This window comes from Myotis yumanensis, unplaced genomic scaffold, assembly GCF_028538775.1.
Source record: "Myotis yumanensis isolate MYYU_CA2020_CCGP unplaced genomic scaffold, mMyoYum1.0.hap1 SCAF_13, whole genome shotgun sequence".
Lineage (NCBI taxonomy): Eukaryota > Metazoa > Chordata > Mammalia > Chiroptera > Vespertilionidae > Myotis > Myotis yumanensis.
Window position 1 is genome coordinate 21,343,639 of NW_027223764.1, and position 19,381 is coordinate 21,363,019.

The window sequence follows — 19,381 nt, forward strand, 5'->3', positions numbered from 1 at the left end:
TATATATATTTTTAAATATATTTTTATTGATTTCAGAGAGGGAGGGAGAGGAGAGAGAGAAACATCAATGATGAGAGAGAATCATTGATCAGCTGCCTCTCGCACGCCCTGCACTGGGGACTGAGCCCACAACCTGGGCATGTGCCCGGATCAGAAATCTAACCATGACTTCCTGGTTCATAGTTGATGCTCAACCACTGAGCCTAGCCAGGCTCAAGGGATGAATTATATTAATAGCTGTCTCAAAGGTTTCCCAATTCTGCTGTTTTAAATACAAATATCTTTTTATTCCCCCCCCCCCCCCCCGACGACATGCACAGGGAATACTAACCATGATGTGATGTACATAATAAACATGATTTCTTACTCACATTTTTTATTTGTTGGCTTGTCTTTAATAAAATTAATTTGAAAGAAGAGTATGGGATTGGGGGGAAAAAAATCAGTGCCAATAGTTTTATTTTCCTAGAAGCTGGCCCAAAATATTACATAATCAACAATGCTTTGGGTTTGTGATTGGACTTTGTTTCCTCTCTATGAAGACTTTTTCCATATGAATGTGAGGTTCAAGAAAACTGAACATCAACTAATGCAGTCTCAACGAATTTGGAAAGAAATAAAATCTTGACTTACTTTAAAAATAAATAAGAAGTGAGGCTGGTGTCAGGTCTATGATAGTGAAATGAGCCCTGGCCAGTTTATCTCAGTGGTTAGAGCATCAGCCCACAAGACCCAAGGGTTGCAGGTTCGATTCCTGGTCAAGGGCCCATACCTCGATTGCAGGTTTGATCCCTGGCCCAGGTTGTGTGTGTGGGAGGCAATCAATCAGTTGATGTGAGATTGATGTTTCTCTATCTGACCACCTCCTCCCTGACTTTCTCTCTAAGGATCAATGGAAAGGATATCCTGGGATGAGGACTGGAAAAAAAAAAAAAAAGTGAAATGAGAGGCCCAGGCCTCATAATTTTAGAATTCCTATTTGCTCACAGGCTGACTCTATAGGCCGTCTCGTTTTGGTTACTGTGATGGGTGATTCTAAGAAGGAAGATATGAGGCTAAGGTAGTTCAAGTTTCAGAAGATGGTATTCGTGTGCTAAAGCAATGATGTAACCTGTCTCTTCTGTTGCAAGAAGAAATTAAAAAATGTAAAGGAAGAATAAAGTTGAGGTACGATAAGGAGGAGCAGAAAAGAAGAGGACAGAGGGAAAGAGGCAGAAGAAAGGAGAAGATACATCAGGGAAGGTTGTTCCTGAAAAAGGATTATTTTCTCAAGCAAGGCTGGCAAACCTTTTCTTAAAGGTCCAGACAGTAAGTATTTCAGGCTGTGTAGGCCACATGGTCTCTGTTGCAGCTCCTCAACTCTGCTGGAATGCAGCTGCAGACAACCCAGACACAAATGGGCGCCGCTTTGTCCCAATAAACTTTTATTTACAAAAGAGGAACCAGCCCACATTCTGCAGACTTGATAAATTGTTTCTAAGCCAACAGAGAGCCTTAAAACCGAAAGGACTGGGTGTGGCTCCTGGGCCAGCATCTTGGGAAATGCCAGCCCAGTCCCAGGGACGATGACAACACCAGCCTGTTGATGGTGACACCAGAGCCTCACCAGCCTGCATCACATAGCAGTCCTTTCCTACCAGGCTCTTAGCTCCACTCATGGACAGGAACGCTGCCCCTCATGAGTGACAACTCCCGCCCTCACCACAGAATCCATCACAAGGCAGGACAGAGACCCAAATTCAACTCAAAGTAACTGTCTGGAAGTGTTTTTCTGATGACCGGTCTGAACAGGGAGAGATTCACATGCCCCGAGTGTGTGCTGTGTAGAGGATTCATGAAAAGTACCGCATATGTGAAGGGATGACTAACTGCACCTCTATCTGTAACACCTCAGCAGCCATGAGGCATGGAAGCCACAGCTCACGATTACTTCTTTAAGGTAAGGCCCAGGTAGAAGTCTTTAATGAAATACAGACACAACAGAACTGACTACCCAAGGGATGGAAGGGGCCAGCAACTGCAGATGAACAGATGCTAATAACATTCCTATGTAGGAAAGCTCAAGAGCAGAACCAAGGAGCACGGCCTTCCTGCTGCGCTACATGCCTGAGGAAGTGCGGGGTGAGGCACAGGGCGTCCTCCCAGGCCCAGGGAGCCTCACAGGATGGAAGATGTGTCAGCAGAAGGGGACCCAGCTCTGGGTGGAGCTTCAGTGATGCTTCCCAGCATCTCCCAGCTTCCCCCAAAGCTAAGAGATACTATCAGTGGTCTCTGGGCATCCACTTGGGCTCCATTAGGACAATCACTTCACTGAGCTCAGGCCCAGAAGCAGAATTTCCTTCTGATCTGGAATCCAGAATGTGGGACAGACTGACTTTGCATCTGGTGGCAAGCCATACTGTGGCGATGGCTAAGAGAAGGAGGTCTTTGCAAGAGAGGGGGAAAGGGGAGACTTGAGTCAATATCAAAGCCTGGGCTTGGAGGTATCTGGGGGACAGCATCGGCTTTAAGCGTAAAAAGGCCTTCTGGAGACAGCCCTCAAATTTCTCTCTCCCTTTCTTTCTTTCTTTCTTTCTTTCTTTCTTTCTTTCTTTCTTTCTTTCTTTCTTTCTTTCTTTCTTCTTTCTAGCAAAATTAACTGAATCAGCAAAAACAAGATTCAACAAATACAAAAATAATTCTGAACTTTTAATCTCATAATTATGCAGAATCCCAGTCTATTTAAGTGTAGTCACTACTATAGTGTAAGTTGATTTTAAAGATGATCCACTGCATTAAGTGTATAAATAAATACATACACACACATTGATAACTTTTCTCAAATGCTTTTTAGAATGGGAGAGAAGGCTATTATCTTGAAGTGAACTTTTACAAAAGAAAAAGAATGTAGAAAAGTAATGGAATGAATTATAAATCTGGAACTGGAATAGTTCCACCCACCGACTGCCTCACACCTCTCTCTAACATAATGCAAGCACCCTTCCAAGGTCGTCTATGTGCAGCTAAGGGGGCATCTTGAACGCATGTACAGGAATCCGCACACCTGACATCCTCAAACCTCAGCTATAAGTCACCACAAAAACAATATCCAGTGACGACTCTACATAAAGATTTTTTTAAACTTTAAAACCACTTTTTAAAGATTAAACGAACTTACTCAAAACATATTAATGCTTTTGTGCAACTTAATGCTGAGAAAGGGTTGCCAACATACACACTCAGCAGTTTCATTAACATAGGTAGCTCTTCATTGGCCATAGTCAAAGATATATATATATATATATATATATATAAAAATTGAGACTTATGGGATAGAGGAGACATTAGGAAAAAAAAAATCACGGCTTCACTGAAGATAGGCTTCACTATCTATGAAATTCAATACAACTCTCCATTTCCCATGAATCAAATGCTTTTTTCCAGGCCTATCCAATCATCAGAAGTTTTCATTGTACATATACAGCAAGCCTTTTACAGATTGGATAGAAGGCCTGTTTTATCATGATCTAAACAAACTAAAGCATAAAAAAAGTCCATCTGGGTTTATCTAAACTGGTCTGAAACAATCTAAATGGAACAATTTTTAATAGAAAGGACAGAGCAGCAGCTGTCCTTTTAAGCCTGTGTTGGTGACAGAGCATGTTTGAGAAACTGGTTGAGGCTTTAACAACTAAGCCTTTTTGTAGAATGGCCCAATGGAAATGTTGAGTACACACGGTGTTATAATGGAGCAATGTTATAGGCACCAAGGTAAAGCCAATGCACCCATTTGAGGCTTCACCCGGGAAAGGCAAACATTATCAATTACAAATACTGCAGCTCTCACTTTTGAGCCTGACATGGCAAAGGCAGGAGTGATACTACAAGCATGAACTATGAGTACGGTGCTAACCAATCAGAATGGACCCCATTCTAAACTTGTACTTCCACATGAACATTAGCTCGGGTGCAGGCCATGTGGGGCCACTATAAGATACTGGAGCTGCTTCCTCCAACTGCAAGTCTGCTGTGGCCTTTACATAACTCTGTGCTCTTTTGACCTTTCTGAGCCCAGTGCCAGAACGGTTTGCAGGATGTTCACAGAAAGCCTTGGCACCCAGTTCACGAATCCCCTAGCACAGAACATGGGGAAGAAAGAATTTACTGTGGAACTGGGGTTAGGAGACATTTGTGGCCAACAGCCAGAGGCAAATGTACCCAAATGCACATGCACACACACTCTTAAACTTTTCTACTACTGGAAATAACATTTTGGCTCTTTTTGAATATGGAAGTACTCAGGGTAAAAAAGAAAATTAGCATAGTCACTTTCATCCTAATTGGCATATTACAGCTATAAGCGGGGGTGGGGGGACTTTGTTAGAGTGCTAGCAAGCTCAAGGCCCAAAATGAAAATGATGGTAAGGACAAGAATTGCAAATAATTTTTAGAGGTCATAAACCAAAATCAATACCTGGTAACACACCTTCTGTCTCATGGGCACATAATTTAGAATCCATTTTTTTTCAAATGACAAAAGATCAAAGGTAGGAGTGACCTACAATGAATATGATTTTTAAAAAAGGGGTAACAGAAATATTAATCTTTTACAATAATTATAAATGCCCTCTGCATTCTCCACATACCATAAAAATGATTTGGTTTAGCTTTCAAATATCATTTAAACAGACAAACCAGACAGAGAGGGAAGTTCACTGCTAGGGTTGTAGAGAGGAGCGTCTGCTCACGTACAGACTGCAGGGAGCTGCTGGAAAGCTACTTTATGTGCATGACGGTGGTCTTCTCGGCTACAGTACAAGTGCTTGTGCATCAAGTATAAAATACAAGCCTTTATCACATAGATCAGCTTTTTAGCTTTTGTAAATTTTAAACACAAAAGGGATAAATAAGGCACTGTACTTTTAAAAACTACAACTGCTTGGTTCCAAGTTTAAAACCCAAGGAACAACCAGAATATAATATATAACTTCCCTTACTCAGCCTCGGAGAAAGACTGCAAGCTTCCTTCTCCATCTGAGATGCATTTTCTGGCATCTTAAATTGTGGTGTTCTCCATTAACTGCAGGTTTGAAAGGCTTGATAAGCTTATAAAAGCGGATTTAGTTAATGCAAAATAAAGGGTTCCTTCTATAGAACAGTTTTACTCTTGGCTGCCACCCCTCAGATCACTTTGCGTCCAGCCGCTGCCGTTTGTTGTGGGAAGAGTCCAGCTTTGCCTTCAGCTTTCGCTTTCGCTGGGCTGCACTGTTCTCTGCGCTTTTCATCAAGGGTCTGGCCCCAGCCTTTCCACTGTTCTGCTTTCTGTTGGCGGCTTTCTGTGGCCTTGAAGAGGATTCATTTGCACCTTTTTGCTTTGCAGGTTTAGTCACTGTCTCTGAGGCGGGGGACTGGGTAGGTCTTTTGTTTGTGTTCTCTTTTTCTTTCCTGAAGGGAGGGCAGCTCTTCCCAGAGGACTTTTTAGGGATCTTCACTTTATTTTCTTTCAAAGATGTCTTTTTGGGCAGGTTGCTGACTCTGTCCCTTGCAGCTGGCTTCTTGGCAGCAGGGGTTTTGGTGGCTCCATCAATACGTTTTTCTTTGCTGGCTTTCATCACCAGTCCCTTGTCCTTTCTGTCCTGAGTGCTGCCACCTTCGGTCCTCTTGCGTTTATTCTGAACTTCTGCTTTCGGCAAGATTTCAGATATCTGCTTCCCTTTCCTTCCCTTTGTTCCATCAGCACGCTTGGGTTTAATGGGAAACCCGTAGGCATCCACCTGCAGGGCATGCCTGGGGGACATCAGAGGGTGGATGCACACACTTTTACAACTCTGTCTACCTTCCACAGCCAGACCAAAAGGGCTTTCCTTTTTCTCGTTCTTGATCAAGCGCTGCTGAGCTCTGAGCTTTCCTCGAATATTGGAATACTTTCTAAGGATCCGGGTACTGGCTGGAGTAGGTGAGCTCGTAGAAGGATGGCCATTTCTACCTTCCTTGACTTCCTCTTTTCTGTCTTCAGAACTGGGGCCACGGTTGACGTCACTGCCATTCTCTGGCTCCACTTGGTCAGGATTCTCACGAAATTTGGCCCAGAGCTTCTGCATTTTCCAGTTGTTCTTTGCAGGAGTAGCTCCGGGAAATTTCTTCAAGTGTTTTTTCAAGCGTTCGGCCTGCAGTGAGCTGGGGTACAGGCTGGAAGGTGAGTACTTCTGAAGAGGATGCTTGACAGGAGGTGTGTCTCCCGGAAGACGAGTGTTGAGCTTCTTCACAATGACCAGCGACCGGGTTTCAGTTGTCTCTAAGAACCATTTACAAACATTAGATAATTTAAAGTTTGTCATAAACAGCATCTGAACAGGAGAAAACTTTTGAGCTTCCAATGGACCCTTACATTTCCGTGACCTTTTCTTGCTTTTCCAAATCTCCTTCAGCTTATCCGACCTGTTCCTTGCTCTTGGTGTTGGCTGGCCTTCTTTCTCCAGCTGGATCCAGCCTTTCTGAACTTTCATGTATTGGGCATTGAAGTTGGCGATGAGCTCTTGGTTTTCCTCCTCGGCACACCATTCCATAAACTTGGGCTGGTCGTCGACCACTGCTTCCCCATCATCCTCATCTATGGGATCTCCAATCTCTGAAGCTTCATTGTCCTTGGGTACTGGGTTTTCTTGTGCTGCTTCCTTTTCTGAAGTCATTTTTGTGGTATCCAAGGAGTCCAGAGAATGAGCATGTCTTAGGTTGTAGTTCGAAGACGTCTGTCTCGTGAGCCTTGGTACCCATTTTGAGGGCCCAGCATCATCATCACTTCCACTGCTTGACAACGCGAGCACGATGGATGGCTCATCATGATCATCACCTTTATGCTGGGCGTTCACACTGTCCATCTCACTTACAACCTCCTCCACGTCTTGTGCAGGAACAGGTCCTGGCTTCTCTTCTGACTGCTCTGGGAAAGGACATGGAACACTTTCTAAGAGGTCACAGGCATTTTTCTCACCTAACTTAGACTGGACATAGATTTCCAGTCTCTCTCCAGGCAGGGGCTGGCCAACTGTGGTAATAGGATCACTGTTGGGGAAAATATCTCCTTCTTCTTTTTTGGCCTCTTTTGCCAGCATGTTTTTAAAAGTCTGCCTAGTGATGATCCCACCTTCTTCGCCCTCCTGCTCAGCATTCTTCTCAGAGGGATTTTCATTGACATATGGGTTTTCGGTGTCATCCATAGCTTTTGGGTGGAGACCCTCGGTCAGAAAGTCCTCCGGTGTTGTTCCACCAGGGTACTCTTCTTTTTCAGAACATTCTGCACCAGGATTTTTAGAAACCTTGACCTCAGGGCAAGCAGAGGAAGAATCTGAACTTTGATTTCTTAGGTCCTTATCGGCAGAGGAAGAATCTGAAAGTTGACTTCTTAGGCACCTATCTGAGGCCTCAGGACATTTTTTACCCTTTTTCTTCTTGTCCGAGTTCTCTTCAGGTGAGTCAATGGTTTGTTCACACATATCTTTTTCTGAAGGATGTTTTCTATCATCACCTTCTTCCTCTAATTTTCCTGTACTACTTGCTGCCTTACTTTCCTCAATGTCACTGGGGTTTTTCTTAGTCAAAGTGCTGCTTTCCTTCGAGAGCGGGTGAGAATCCAGCTCCTGGGCATCTTCAGTCTCGGTCTCAGTACTGATGCTTTGTTCATCCTCAGCCTTTCCCAGGCTCGCAGGAGGCTCCAAGCTCACGGGGGCACTTTGATTTTCTAAGCACAGAGGACTTTCTGCCCTTCTGACTGTTTTAGGAGAAGAACTAGGCCTAGACACAACATCTTCTCTGTCTCCCTCAGAAAAGCTCTCAGTAGAGGGAACCAGGGGACAGTCTTCAGGTTCACTCGTCCCCTTTGCATCAGGCAGTTCAGCTGGGCATTGGTCTCGTTCAGGGGAAGCTATCCCACCTGCTGTGGGAGCTGCGACCAAGGAGCTGCCTTCGGGCATGGCCTCTTCCGGAAGGTGAGCTGGGAGAGGCCATGCCAAGCTGGAGGCTGTTGCTTCCTCTGACCTTGGGGAGCTGGTTGGATTGGGTTGGTTCACTGTGGGGCAAACCTCAGGCTCTTGAGATTTCTTCTCAGATGAAGCATCGCTGTCTCCTTCCTTGGGGGAGGTTATTTCTTCACTAGGCTCTTCAGTGTTGTCCTCTCTGGGAAGCTGCACATCCACGGTAGGTCTCGGGGCTGAAATGATGAGGGTCTGTTTGGGAGTGACCAATGCCTCTGATGCCAGTGTCGAGCAGCTTGGTTTTTCTTGGGAGTGTAAGTTTCTGGCCAGTGTGCGAACAGTCGGCAGCTCGCAACAATCACCATTGAAAAAGTATCCTCGAGTACTTTTTCTGGCTGTTTTCCGAGAAGACAACATCGATCTCTGATTCTCAAAGTGGCATTCTGTTATTGGCTGACTGATATAAACGACATCACATTGGTTATCATAATCATTTATCCTCAGCCCTGATGCCCTTTTACTCTTCCGAGCTGTCTTGATGGAGGCTGATAACATCTTGGTTCGAGAGTGTCCATTGGATGCTTTGTGCACAGCTGGCATGGGGCTGGGGACTAACCAACCATCTTTGGAATGATCATACTGGCCCTTATCGCTGGGATGCAAATGGTAACCCACCTTATTTCTTCCTAGTGAGTGAAGATGGTTCTCTTGCTTTGGCCTTGAATCTTGTTCACTTGCCTCTAAATCCTGGCGCAAAGGCATTCTGGAGCTACATTGTAAAGTATTCTCTTTGTCAGCAGTTCTAGATGAATTCCCTGTAAACCCCGAGTCCCAAGCCTCTTCTGATAAAGCTCTGAATGAATGTCTTTGAGAAACAATACAGGTGCTGTTCTCCTCACTAGTCTCAGTTGCCGATTTTCCTGCAACCAGACTTTCTACTAAAGCTGAACTCTGCATATGGTCTTTACCATCCTCACATACTTTCACATTTGTGTCTTGCTCCTGTCCAGTGGTTTGCCCCTCCACGCTCTCAGAGGTGTGATGGAGGTTGAACGGGGAAGAATTAGATGTACTAAGGTATCCCAGAGTGGGACTATCCGTTGAACTCCCAGAATTAGGTTTAGTGGTTGGAAGTTCAGAGGGATCTTTCTGTACATTAGTCAAGGCATTCTCTCTTCCATCTACAGAGTTCGTCTCAGGAGGAGGCTCCTTCAGGGCCTTTTCTGCCAAGGGTAGAGGACTGTGAGAGCCTGATGAGTCTATCAAATCTACAGAATGAGGAGACTTCATATCGAGACACAGAGCATCATTTTCCTTATGTCTGGTGCCTAGCTGGGCACAGCCAGCATTGCAAGTGGATGCATCCATTGTTCCAGAATCAGAATGTTGTAGGTCCTCGGTGTCTGGCTGAGATTCGGTGTACAGATCGTTCAGAACACGAATGAACTGCTTCTGATGATGAGTGCACAATTTGACCATAAACTTCTCCAGGGGGGACTTCGACTGATTGTTAGAATCTACTGCTATTGCCTCTGTTGCGTTCTCACTAGATAGACAAAGAGAAAGAAGGAATTAGAATGGTCATTCTCCAAAGAACCATTTTTACATTTTGAAATTCACCAGATGTTACTCATGTTGTAAAGAGAGTGAACACTGCAGTCAAAACTCCTTCTAAATGCCTATATACTTTTGCTTCAATAAATCAATCTTTAACTAATTAAGTATAAGGCTGTTCTACTCTCAATTTTTAGTGACAACATCCTTCATACTTTTTAAGTGATCATTCACAAATAATTTTTATCTTCTAAAGAAGAAATATTGAAAATAAATCTTTTTTCAAAAAATTAAATTTTGGTCACATTAACTCATTAGTCAATATATACTTTTGTTTTAGATCTGGGTACTACTGTTAAGTAATTATTGCTTTATAAGTCCACAAAACTGACAAAAATTCAGGTACATTACATTACAAATCTTGGTGTAGAAATACTTTGAGAAATTATAGTTTTAATATGGTTTCTCAGCATGACCAATTGGCTAGCCTTTCTAATTCTGCAAATAATAATGCAGGAACCCTCTACCCCTTTCCTGGGGCATGGATGAACTGAGATCAATAATTTCACATTTCATACACATTGAAAAATGGAATGACAAGCCATTCCTGATTCCTGGCCTCTAAGTGAGAAAACAGATGTGAAATGACATTGTAAGCTGTAGGGCTTTGTCAGTGCAAGGCGGTATTATGTCTTTAGTCAAACCCCAACTGTGGCATTGTCTTAGACCTTCAATAACCATTTATAATAATCCACAGGAAAGTCATTTTACATTAAAGAACCCCTTTCACACTTTATAAGTCATCCAGGACACTTCTTAGAGTTTAACCTGGACAGTGGGGGCAGCAGGAAAGGACCATACAAGGTTCAAAACAGGCTAAAGGCAATTCCTGGCTAGACAGCCAAGAGTTTGCAAGAGAGGCTCAGTGTTTCTGGATGTCTGGGTCTTACTAAGCCCATGCAGCTGGAGTGCTCCAATGCTCTGGAGTTTTATACAATCTCTCAATCTCTCTCTCTCTAGATTACATTTCTTCAGGAGCCTATTATCTGACTCTTTATGTAACATGGCAGAGCACTGAGGGCAGCTTAATAAATGTGCTGAACAGATGTTGTTTGATAATATCTCCAAGGTAACTCTTCTTTTCTTCAATCTGTGACATTATCTCCCAGCCATGAGGTGCCTTATAGGAAGGTTTACCCTAGCCAACCTACGCCAGCCTCCTACTTCCCCATCCTCCTCTGGCCTCTGAAGCAGTAGGGTTTTATTGAAAAGAGCACAGATTGTGGAATCTGAAAAACTTACATTCTACTTCTCACTCTGACATTTACTATTTACAGAATCTGGGGCAAATTAACCTTTCTGAACTTGGTTGCTTCGTGGGTAAATTGCACCTGAATATCAGTATTTCAAAGGATTGTTGTGAGATATTAGATAATGAACATAAAACACAAAGCACCAAAAGAGGTCTCCATTTCAGTTTCTCTGTTCCTGACTCAGGGAGAATTTAGGACCAAGTGGTGAAAAGTTGCTGACACACGTCTAAATACTGAACGAAATGAAATCAAGAAACTATTGGTGAAATCTGTTGTTAAAACTTTTACAATCAAAAAGGTTAGACTGTGTTTTATGTTCACAACTAGCAAGAGAGCACTTTTCTTCAGCAGTTCCATGGATATCTGAACGGGTCTACGTTAGGCTCCGGGTTAGATGGGCATGTCTTGGAAAATGCCTACCTCAAACTTGAAACTGATCATGGAATTGTGAGTAAACCACAAAACAATATTATTACAGAAATATTATCACAGGTGTAGGGGATGGTAAACTTTAAAGTACATGATGGCAATGGGGCAACAGTCTAACAAAAAGAAGAAAAGCAACTACAAAAACTCATTGGGCAGTACTCCTATGATACGTGTATTTTTCTTTCTATATATTGTCCTTCAGGAGAAAGTTTTTAAAAGGCAACAGCTGGAAGGGCAACAGAAAGAGTCTCCTCCTGCTGTGTAAGAATGGCAATAACCTCCTTCCCTCAGAACAGGGGAGACACCAATGACACCCTCAGGTGGGGGACTATTAAGTCATGCCAACTCTAGGACTCAACGAGATGCACACAGGAGCTTAACTCCTCATGCAGCTGCAGACTTTGCAGCTGGAGGAACAGAGGGCCCCTGCCAAAGGACCCCACCCAGAAGGTACTTTGGGTACCAACAGTATACTAGTAATACAAGCATATAAACATATTTTTAAACTTATATAAAAATAACGCAATAAAGCAAGTGTCACAATATAGCAAGTCCTAATCATTTTGTTGGTGGAGGGTCTTGCCTTCAGTTGGTAAAAACAAAAAACAAAAAACCACAATATTTGTGAAGTGCAATAAAACGAAGTATGCCTGTATTTGTTACAGGATATAGCACTGTGAGATAGTGGAGAGTAGTCACCACTTCTGGTTGTGTGATCTTGGTCAAAACACTTTACCATTTTGGTTAACCTGCCCCATCTACCACATAGAATTTCTACAAAGAAAAGCCTGCAAAGTTTATACCAATATCAGTTATCATCATTGTATGCCAATCATATTAAATATGCTCCAGTAAAAATAACTTAGAGATCAGGAATGCACATTAACATTTCCTTACAAGTTCATTCCTAATTTAAATGAATTTTCTGTTTTCCCTTCAAGTATCAAATATTTTAAAAATTTTAAATCTTTTTGATGGAAGTCTTAAAAAGTATATCCTCCTCTGAACACAATTTAGTCCATTTAATGACTCAGGGTCATTACCATGTACACTATTATTAAAGTTAGTCATGCTTTTTATTATTCTAAAATGAACTACATTGGTAGTTTTGGGGGCTACTCAATTGAGTGAGTTTGTCTGCCGAAATACAGAAAAGCCACAGTGGCAGTCTGTATTTTATGAAAATCTGTCTTCTTACTGGCTTCCAAATAGAAGCTGTGTGTAGGCGCCCCACTCATACCTTTTGTAGAATACCTCTGCTCACTGTAAGCAAAAATAAATAGGCTCAGAATGAAGGTTTGAGGAATAGTTTTATATGTAAAGTATGTGGATTTTCTAACAACAACTTCAACTGCTCAGAGGCCTTTATCCCTCAGTTTTTGGTTCTTGGATGTGTTTCTGATGTTTCTGAATACGTGACTACACATAAGTGCGATTTTCGACCTTTCCAATGCATCAAAGGTACTCTAAATGCATTTTAGCAATCCACAAAGAAGGCAAAAAGGTTGGTAACAGTGTATGAGATAGATAAAGAAATATCCTGGAATCTTATTGTAGGAAAAGCTGAAGAGAAATGGTTGTCCCCAACTCAAGAAGCATAGTCATCACCAAGTTTGTGAAAATCTTTGGGACACTGACTTATGCCTGAGACTGCTCTGGAAGCAGGCTGTAGCACTTGGGATGAACAGAACAATACGCCTGAGATTAATTAAATCAAGGCATGTGCCCAGTAAGAGGACAGAGTGCTCTGAAGAAAACTGAGGAAGTATTTTCTTCTAAAGTGATGCTCACATAAAATAAAAAACTGAATAAGTCTCAAGTGATCTAACTTCCTTTAAGGTTGTAAGAGTTGGATCTGCTGCTGTTACATATTTCAATAATTTAATAGTGCTTCAATATTTAGTTATTCCAAAGAGCCATGCAACCAACCCTGAAGCAATGGCTGTGGCAATGTGGCTCAGACCACAGGTAGGTATGAGCTAAACTGCAGGGTCATAGTAAGGGGAGGTGGTGTCTTCACAACCAAGGCATTAGTACCCACTGAACTCTGTCTAACCTGGAACACTGCAGTGCAGCACTTGGATGCTGAAACACAGCACCAGAGAGGCGGACACAGGCAACACCAGCCTTAAGAGGCATTTACAGCAGTGGTTTAGGGAAGCTCAGGAGATAAAAATATTAAAGTTGCAAATGGCAACCTGCGTGTGTGTCTTCTTGGTAGAAAGGATCAGGGCTGATGTACTAGTGAACCACAGGTCATCAGAGCAAGCCATAGGATGCTCCTTACCAGTTACACCCTTGGCTACCACAAAGCGATCCCACCTGGAGTGACTGCACGTGTTCCTGAAATCCTATGCCATATGGTTTCATAAAATTCACTGGCAATTATAAGGGGTCTTGTATACTTATTCTATAATTTGTATCTTTTACTGACTCAATTTGTCTGTCTTTGTCTTAGCTTTCCAAGCAGATGTAAGCTATATGTATGTACATAGGGACCACATTTCTGGTTTTCTCTTAGCAAGAAAGAAGGGAGGGGAGAGGGGAGCATCAAGGATGCCTCTGGGTTTTCTTCCTGGGCAGCACCACTTAGTGAGATAGGAACAAAGGCAATGGAGCTGGCGGCTGGTGATTGGTGGGGTGTGTTGTGTATGATGGGTTCTGTTCTGTACACACTGAGTGAAAGTGTTTCTAAGATTTTGAATCTGAGATGTCTGGTTGGCAACTGGACACACAGGCATGAGCCCACTAGCAGCTTCAACTGGGCCTGAAAACCTTGACGTTAATACTAACCGTGTCATTTAGTGGCCCTGCCATAATAGCTAACTTTATAACTATAGTAATAAAATCACTTTTGACTGTGCCTCTGCATTATCCAGATTCCTACCTTGATATTTCTCTAGAAATCTTCTCAATAGTTTTAGATGAATTTTAATTTCATCTCATTTGAATATTAATTTTAAAAATTAACCTCAATTCCCGAAGTTTAATTCTATCACAATTTTTTTCATGTTTAAACGATGGGTGCTAGCCAGTTGTACCCTAGTTTTAAACAGTTAGTCTTTACCTTTGCTTCTAGTTATTTAATTTTTCCAATAGCCTTGGGCCTTTAGTAGAGCCAAAAGGTATCATTTACCCTGATGTAGAATCCTCGGTATAGGCAGTAAGCAGGGAAAATAGAGAGGGTGAGTTTCTGTCCTGCAGACCATTCACTCAATCAGCCAAAGGGGAAGCCCTATGTTTTAGTTCAGTGTTATAGTCAACACCACAGCATGTCCCTCACATCTGACTATATCAGATCTTTGTAAGAATAATAGTTCATCGCAGATTTTGAAGTCACTTGTTTGAGTTCATGTTTTTTCCGCTCAACAACAGGACTCTCTGTAAGAGTTAAGTGAGTTATTTATGAATCAGAAATTACTTTACCACCACCACTGAAGAGCAGTAAGATTCTAGGGCAGCCGTGGGCAAACTACGGCCCACGGGCCGGATCCGGCCCATTTGAAATGAATAAAACTAAAAAAAAAAAAAGACCGTACCCTTTTATGTAATGATGTTTACTTTGAATTTATATTAGTTCACACAAACACTCCATCCATGCTTTTGTTCCGGCCCTCCGGTCCAGTTTAAGAACCCATTGTGGCCCTCGAGTCAAAAAGTTTGCCCACCCCTGTTCTAGGGTCTGGTAAATGGTAGAAAGGGCTGTGGAAAGAGGGGGACTTGATTTCTGACTATCTGGACTAGTTTTGAGTTTCTTATGGCGAGTAATGGCCTTCATGACCTTACATGTCAAATTCTTAAGGGTGTGGTAAAAGGATAAGATAATATTCATAAAAACTTTGAAAGGCATAGTTTAAGAATGATGTTATTTCACAATCCTATCTGTAATGATTTACTCAGCAATGTTTTTCTAGATCAGAGGTTAGACACAGAAGAACTCACCTACTTTGTCAATACTGCAATACTTAAATTACCCCTGTGGAAAGCATTCCTGTGGTTAATATAAATGGTGGATCGTCAGCACTTATGTTATTTAGGATAAAACACAGATCAAATAGAGATGTGGCAGAGAGCTGAAACGACAATTTTAAGAGTCTAGAATTTGGGATTGGTAGATTCAGGTAGTCAATATCTGTTCTCTACCAATAAAACTGCTTGATGGCAAGATTAACATAATTAATAATCAAAATATATTCTTCTTGACTAAAAAAGATCATTAGAGACAGTGAACGATATTTGGATGGGGGCTAGTCTTAGTAGCAGGAAAAGGTAGTTGCAGTAAATGAGAAGGGGAGAGAAAGCTAGAGAATACATTAGACAGAGTAGACCCAATAGTCAAGAGCTGTAAATTTGGCTTAAGTCTTCTCTTTAAATATAAGAAAACATAAACATAAAAATGCGTCATCAGCCCCCCTTCAAGGCAATAAATCTTATTTAGTGTTTTGTTTTTTTGCCAAACAGTAATCTGAAATTATGTTCTCTAATTCCTTACTCTGATTCTTTTAAATAAGTACCAAAAATGTTAAATGTATTCAAGGGCCTGAATAAGTCTGCTGACAAGACTTTGCCCTACACTGGGAAATGCATCTACCCTTGGGGGGAGGGTTCAGAGGCTGTGAAAGACATGGAATTTTGAACCAGATGGCATACATTTAAAAAATTATAGTTGTTGGAAGTGGGGGTGGGGGTGGGGGGGAATATCCCTAAGTGATATAACTAAGTACTAAGTGATATAAACTAAGTAATAATTTAAGTACCTAAATTATTAATCTAATGAGTAGTATAAGAATTCTTTTTTTTTTAATATATTTTATTGATTTCTTACAGAGAGGAAGGGAGAGAGATAGAGAGTTAGAAACATCGATGAGAGAGAAACATCAATCAGCTGCCTCCTGCACATCTCCCACAGGGGATGTACCCGCAACCCAGGTACATGCCCTTGACCGGAATCGAACCCGGGACCCTTCAGTCCGCAGGCCGACGCTCCATCCACTGAGCCAAACCAGTTTCGGCAAGAATTCTTAAAAAACACTGAAATATTCTTTAAGAAATAAGATAATGATTTCAGACAAAGGGGACAGACCTCTGCCCAGGGCTGAATTGAACAGAAAAAGAGTGTCTATTACTAGCCTGCCTAAGTTAGTGGAACCAGATTAAAGAGAGATCTGGATGTTAAAGGCATAACTGGCATAAGGTTAGGCTTACATGGGAGCTCATGACAAGCTAGTAAGACTGGCGCGCGCGCGTGTGTGTGTGTGTGTGTGTGTGTATGCGTGCACACGCCAGGTAGGGGATTAACAATCTATGTTGTTCTTTGGGGGAAATTTCCCTTTAATTCCCAATTTAAATGACAAGGACCATAATAGATTAAAATAATACCACTGCTTAAGCAGAATATAGAGGTGCTCACTCTCTAAGTGAGAGAAAACACACCATATCACATGCTCTTTTAAAGACGGTGGAGGGAAAGAAACATTTGCCAAGGTCTAATAGAGGCCAAGGACTGCACAATTTCCCTGGAGTGGGACTGAGAGAAGTCAGAGTCCAGGCAAGATTCCCATTGCAATGGGAATGCACTTCTTTTGAAATAATAATGATGATGACAATAAAAATAAACTCAAACAAAAACCCACACCACCACCTTGCAGGGCAGTGTGTATGCAGGGGGGACGAGAGGGACCTAAAGGAGGCATGGGGAACATAAACCAACAAAAAGACATTTAACAGTCAAATATTCCTAGTTTCTCTTAGGGCAGCTAGCAGATTATATATCTAAATATGCAGTTATTTGATAGCATCCTGAAGTTTTCATGATTTTATGGGATCTTTTTGAGGTTCTTCATCTCCATTCTTGAAACCATACTAATCTGTGGCATGATGCTTAAAAGTGGCAAGTTCTACCCGTGTTGTCATATAGTAAAATCACTTAAAACTGACACAATGATGGCATTCTTAAGAAATAACTATAATTAAAGGACCCAGACCATCACTTTATAAAACATAAAACATTAAAAGGATTTCTAGGATACCTTCTCAAGATTTAATATTATTTCCCATTTGTTCACCTCATTTATGTTAGAGGATATATATATATATATGTATATATATATATATATATATATATACACACACACACACACACACACAAATAAAATACAAACATGCAAATTGACCGTACCTTTGCTATGCCTTAAGCCACGCCCACCAGCCAATCAGAGCTACTATATGCAAATTAACCCAACCAAGATGGCGGCCGGCAGCCACGGAGCTGGAGCAAGCAGGAGGCTTGGTTGCCCCAATGATGGAGGAAGCCAACATCACGCCTGCCACGGCTGGCTCTGAGCTCCACTCAAAGCAACAAAGTTTCAATTATGTTAGGTAAATAAACCCCAGATACCTGCTGTCAGCCGGCCATGGCCACAGAGCTGGAGTGAGCAGAAGGCTTCCCTCCTGCCCGCCCTGGCCGGCTCTGAGCTCCTCTAAAGGCTACAAAGTTTCAATTGTAGAAGGTAAATAAATCCCAGAATAAAAAAGAAAAAAAGAAAAAAAGGAGAGGCTGGGAGCTTCCATTGCTGGAGGGGTTTGGCCAGCCTGAAAACGGCCCTCAGCCCCTCATCCAGACTGGTCAGGCACCCCAGTGGGGACTCCCACCCTAAAGGGGATGTGGCCAGCCTGAAAACAGCCATCAGCCCCTCACCCAGGCTGGCCAAACCTCCATGGAGTGAGGGTCCCCACTGGGGGGGGGCTTGGCCAGCCTGCAAACAGCCATCAGTCCCTCACGCAGGTTGGCCAGGCACCCCAGTGGGGACCCCCACCCTGAAGAGGGTGTGACCAGCCTGCAAACACCCATCAGTCCCTCACCCAGGCTGGCCAGGCACCCCAGCGGAACCCCCACCTTGATCCAGGGCACCCTTCAGGGCAAACCAGCCGGCCCCCACCCATGCACCAGGCCTCTATCCTATATAATAAAAGGGTAATATGCAAACTGACCCTAACAGCAGAACGACTGAGAATGACTCGTCACTATAACACACACTGACCACCAGGGGGCAGACGCTCAATGTAGGAGCTGCCCCCTGGTGGTCAGTGCGCTCCCACAGGGGGAGCTCTGCTCAGCCACAAGCCAGGCTGACAGCTGCCAGTACAGCGGTGGTGGTGGGAACCTCTCCTGCCTTCTCAGCAGCGCTAAGATGTCCGACTGCAGCTTAGGCCTGCTCCCCGCTGGCAAGTGGACATTCCCCGAGGGCTGCCGGGCTGCCAGAGGGATGTCTGACTGCCAGTTTGGGCCCAATCCCCCAGGTGGACATCCTCCGAGGGGTCCCAGACTGCAAGAGGGCATAGGCCGGGCTGAGGGACCCCCCCGAGTGCACAAATTTTTGTGCACCGGGCCTCTAGTGTGTGAGTGTGTGTGTGTGTGTATGTATGTATATATATATATATATATACACACATATATACATATTTAAAATATAGGGATAAGCAAAGTACTTTTATATCTACCATTCTCTCTGGGGTGCTGTCAGAATTAACAGTCCTTTATAACCATCCCATGCACCTCTCTTTGGAAACACTCAAGACTACTGTTGGAGATGTACTAGTAGAGTGAACCAAGCAGAATCATCTGAATATTCAAGTCTTTACTCAGGAATATTGGAAAACAAAATGTAACTAAATGTACATACACACACACACACACACATACACACACACACTAGTATATACATACTCAACTTAGGTATTTATTATACCTCAGTCTTATCCCTAGTTCCATGACCTCTCTTGCTCCCAGTTCAATTACACTGATTCGACTTCCCTTGGAGAATACTATATTCTAAGCTCCCTGCCACTAGTCTTCCCTCATTTTAGACTTTGCTTCATATTATCCAGAACAGCCATCTTCTCAAAGATTAAAATCAGCTTCGTACTGCTCACACTCTATCCTCCTCAGCACCTCTTCCCCGGGGCTGTTAGATACTTCTCTGCTCTCATGCTTTGTTTCCACCTTTTATTCAATAGCACTTATGCTGAATGGAACGGTTGACTTGGCTGTCTCCTCCTCTGGATAGTGAACCATCTCTAGGTCCAGGACTAGGGAGCGTCGCTGCCTAAAACTTCGGGCTTAGCTCAGCTCAGGCG

General features: G+C 42.8%; 1 protein-coding gene across 5 annotated transcripts in view; it reads right to left on the minus strand.

The window, feature by feature from the left end:
• Positions 1-325: 325 nt before the first annotated feature.
• Positions 326-19,381, minus strand: part of LCOR (ligand dependent nuclear receptor corepressor) — a 115,020-nt gene continuing 95,964 nt past the window's right edge. For all 5 annotated transcript variants that reach the window (XM_070432593.1, XM_070432594.1, XM_070432596.1 and 2 more), the window contains one exon: positions 326-9,495. In XM_070432593.1, the coding sequence (XP_070288694.1) occupies positions 5,166-9,495 (4,330 nt within the window). In that variant the 3' untranslated portion in view covers positions 326-5,165. The remainder of the gene's footprint in view (positions 9,496-19,381) is intronic.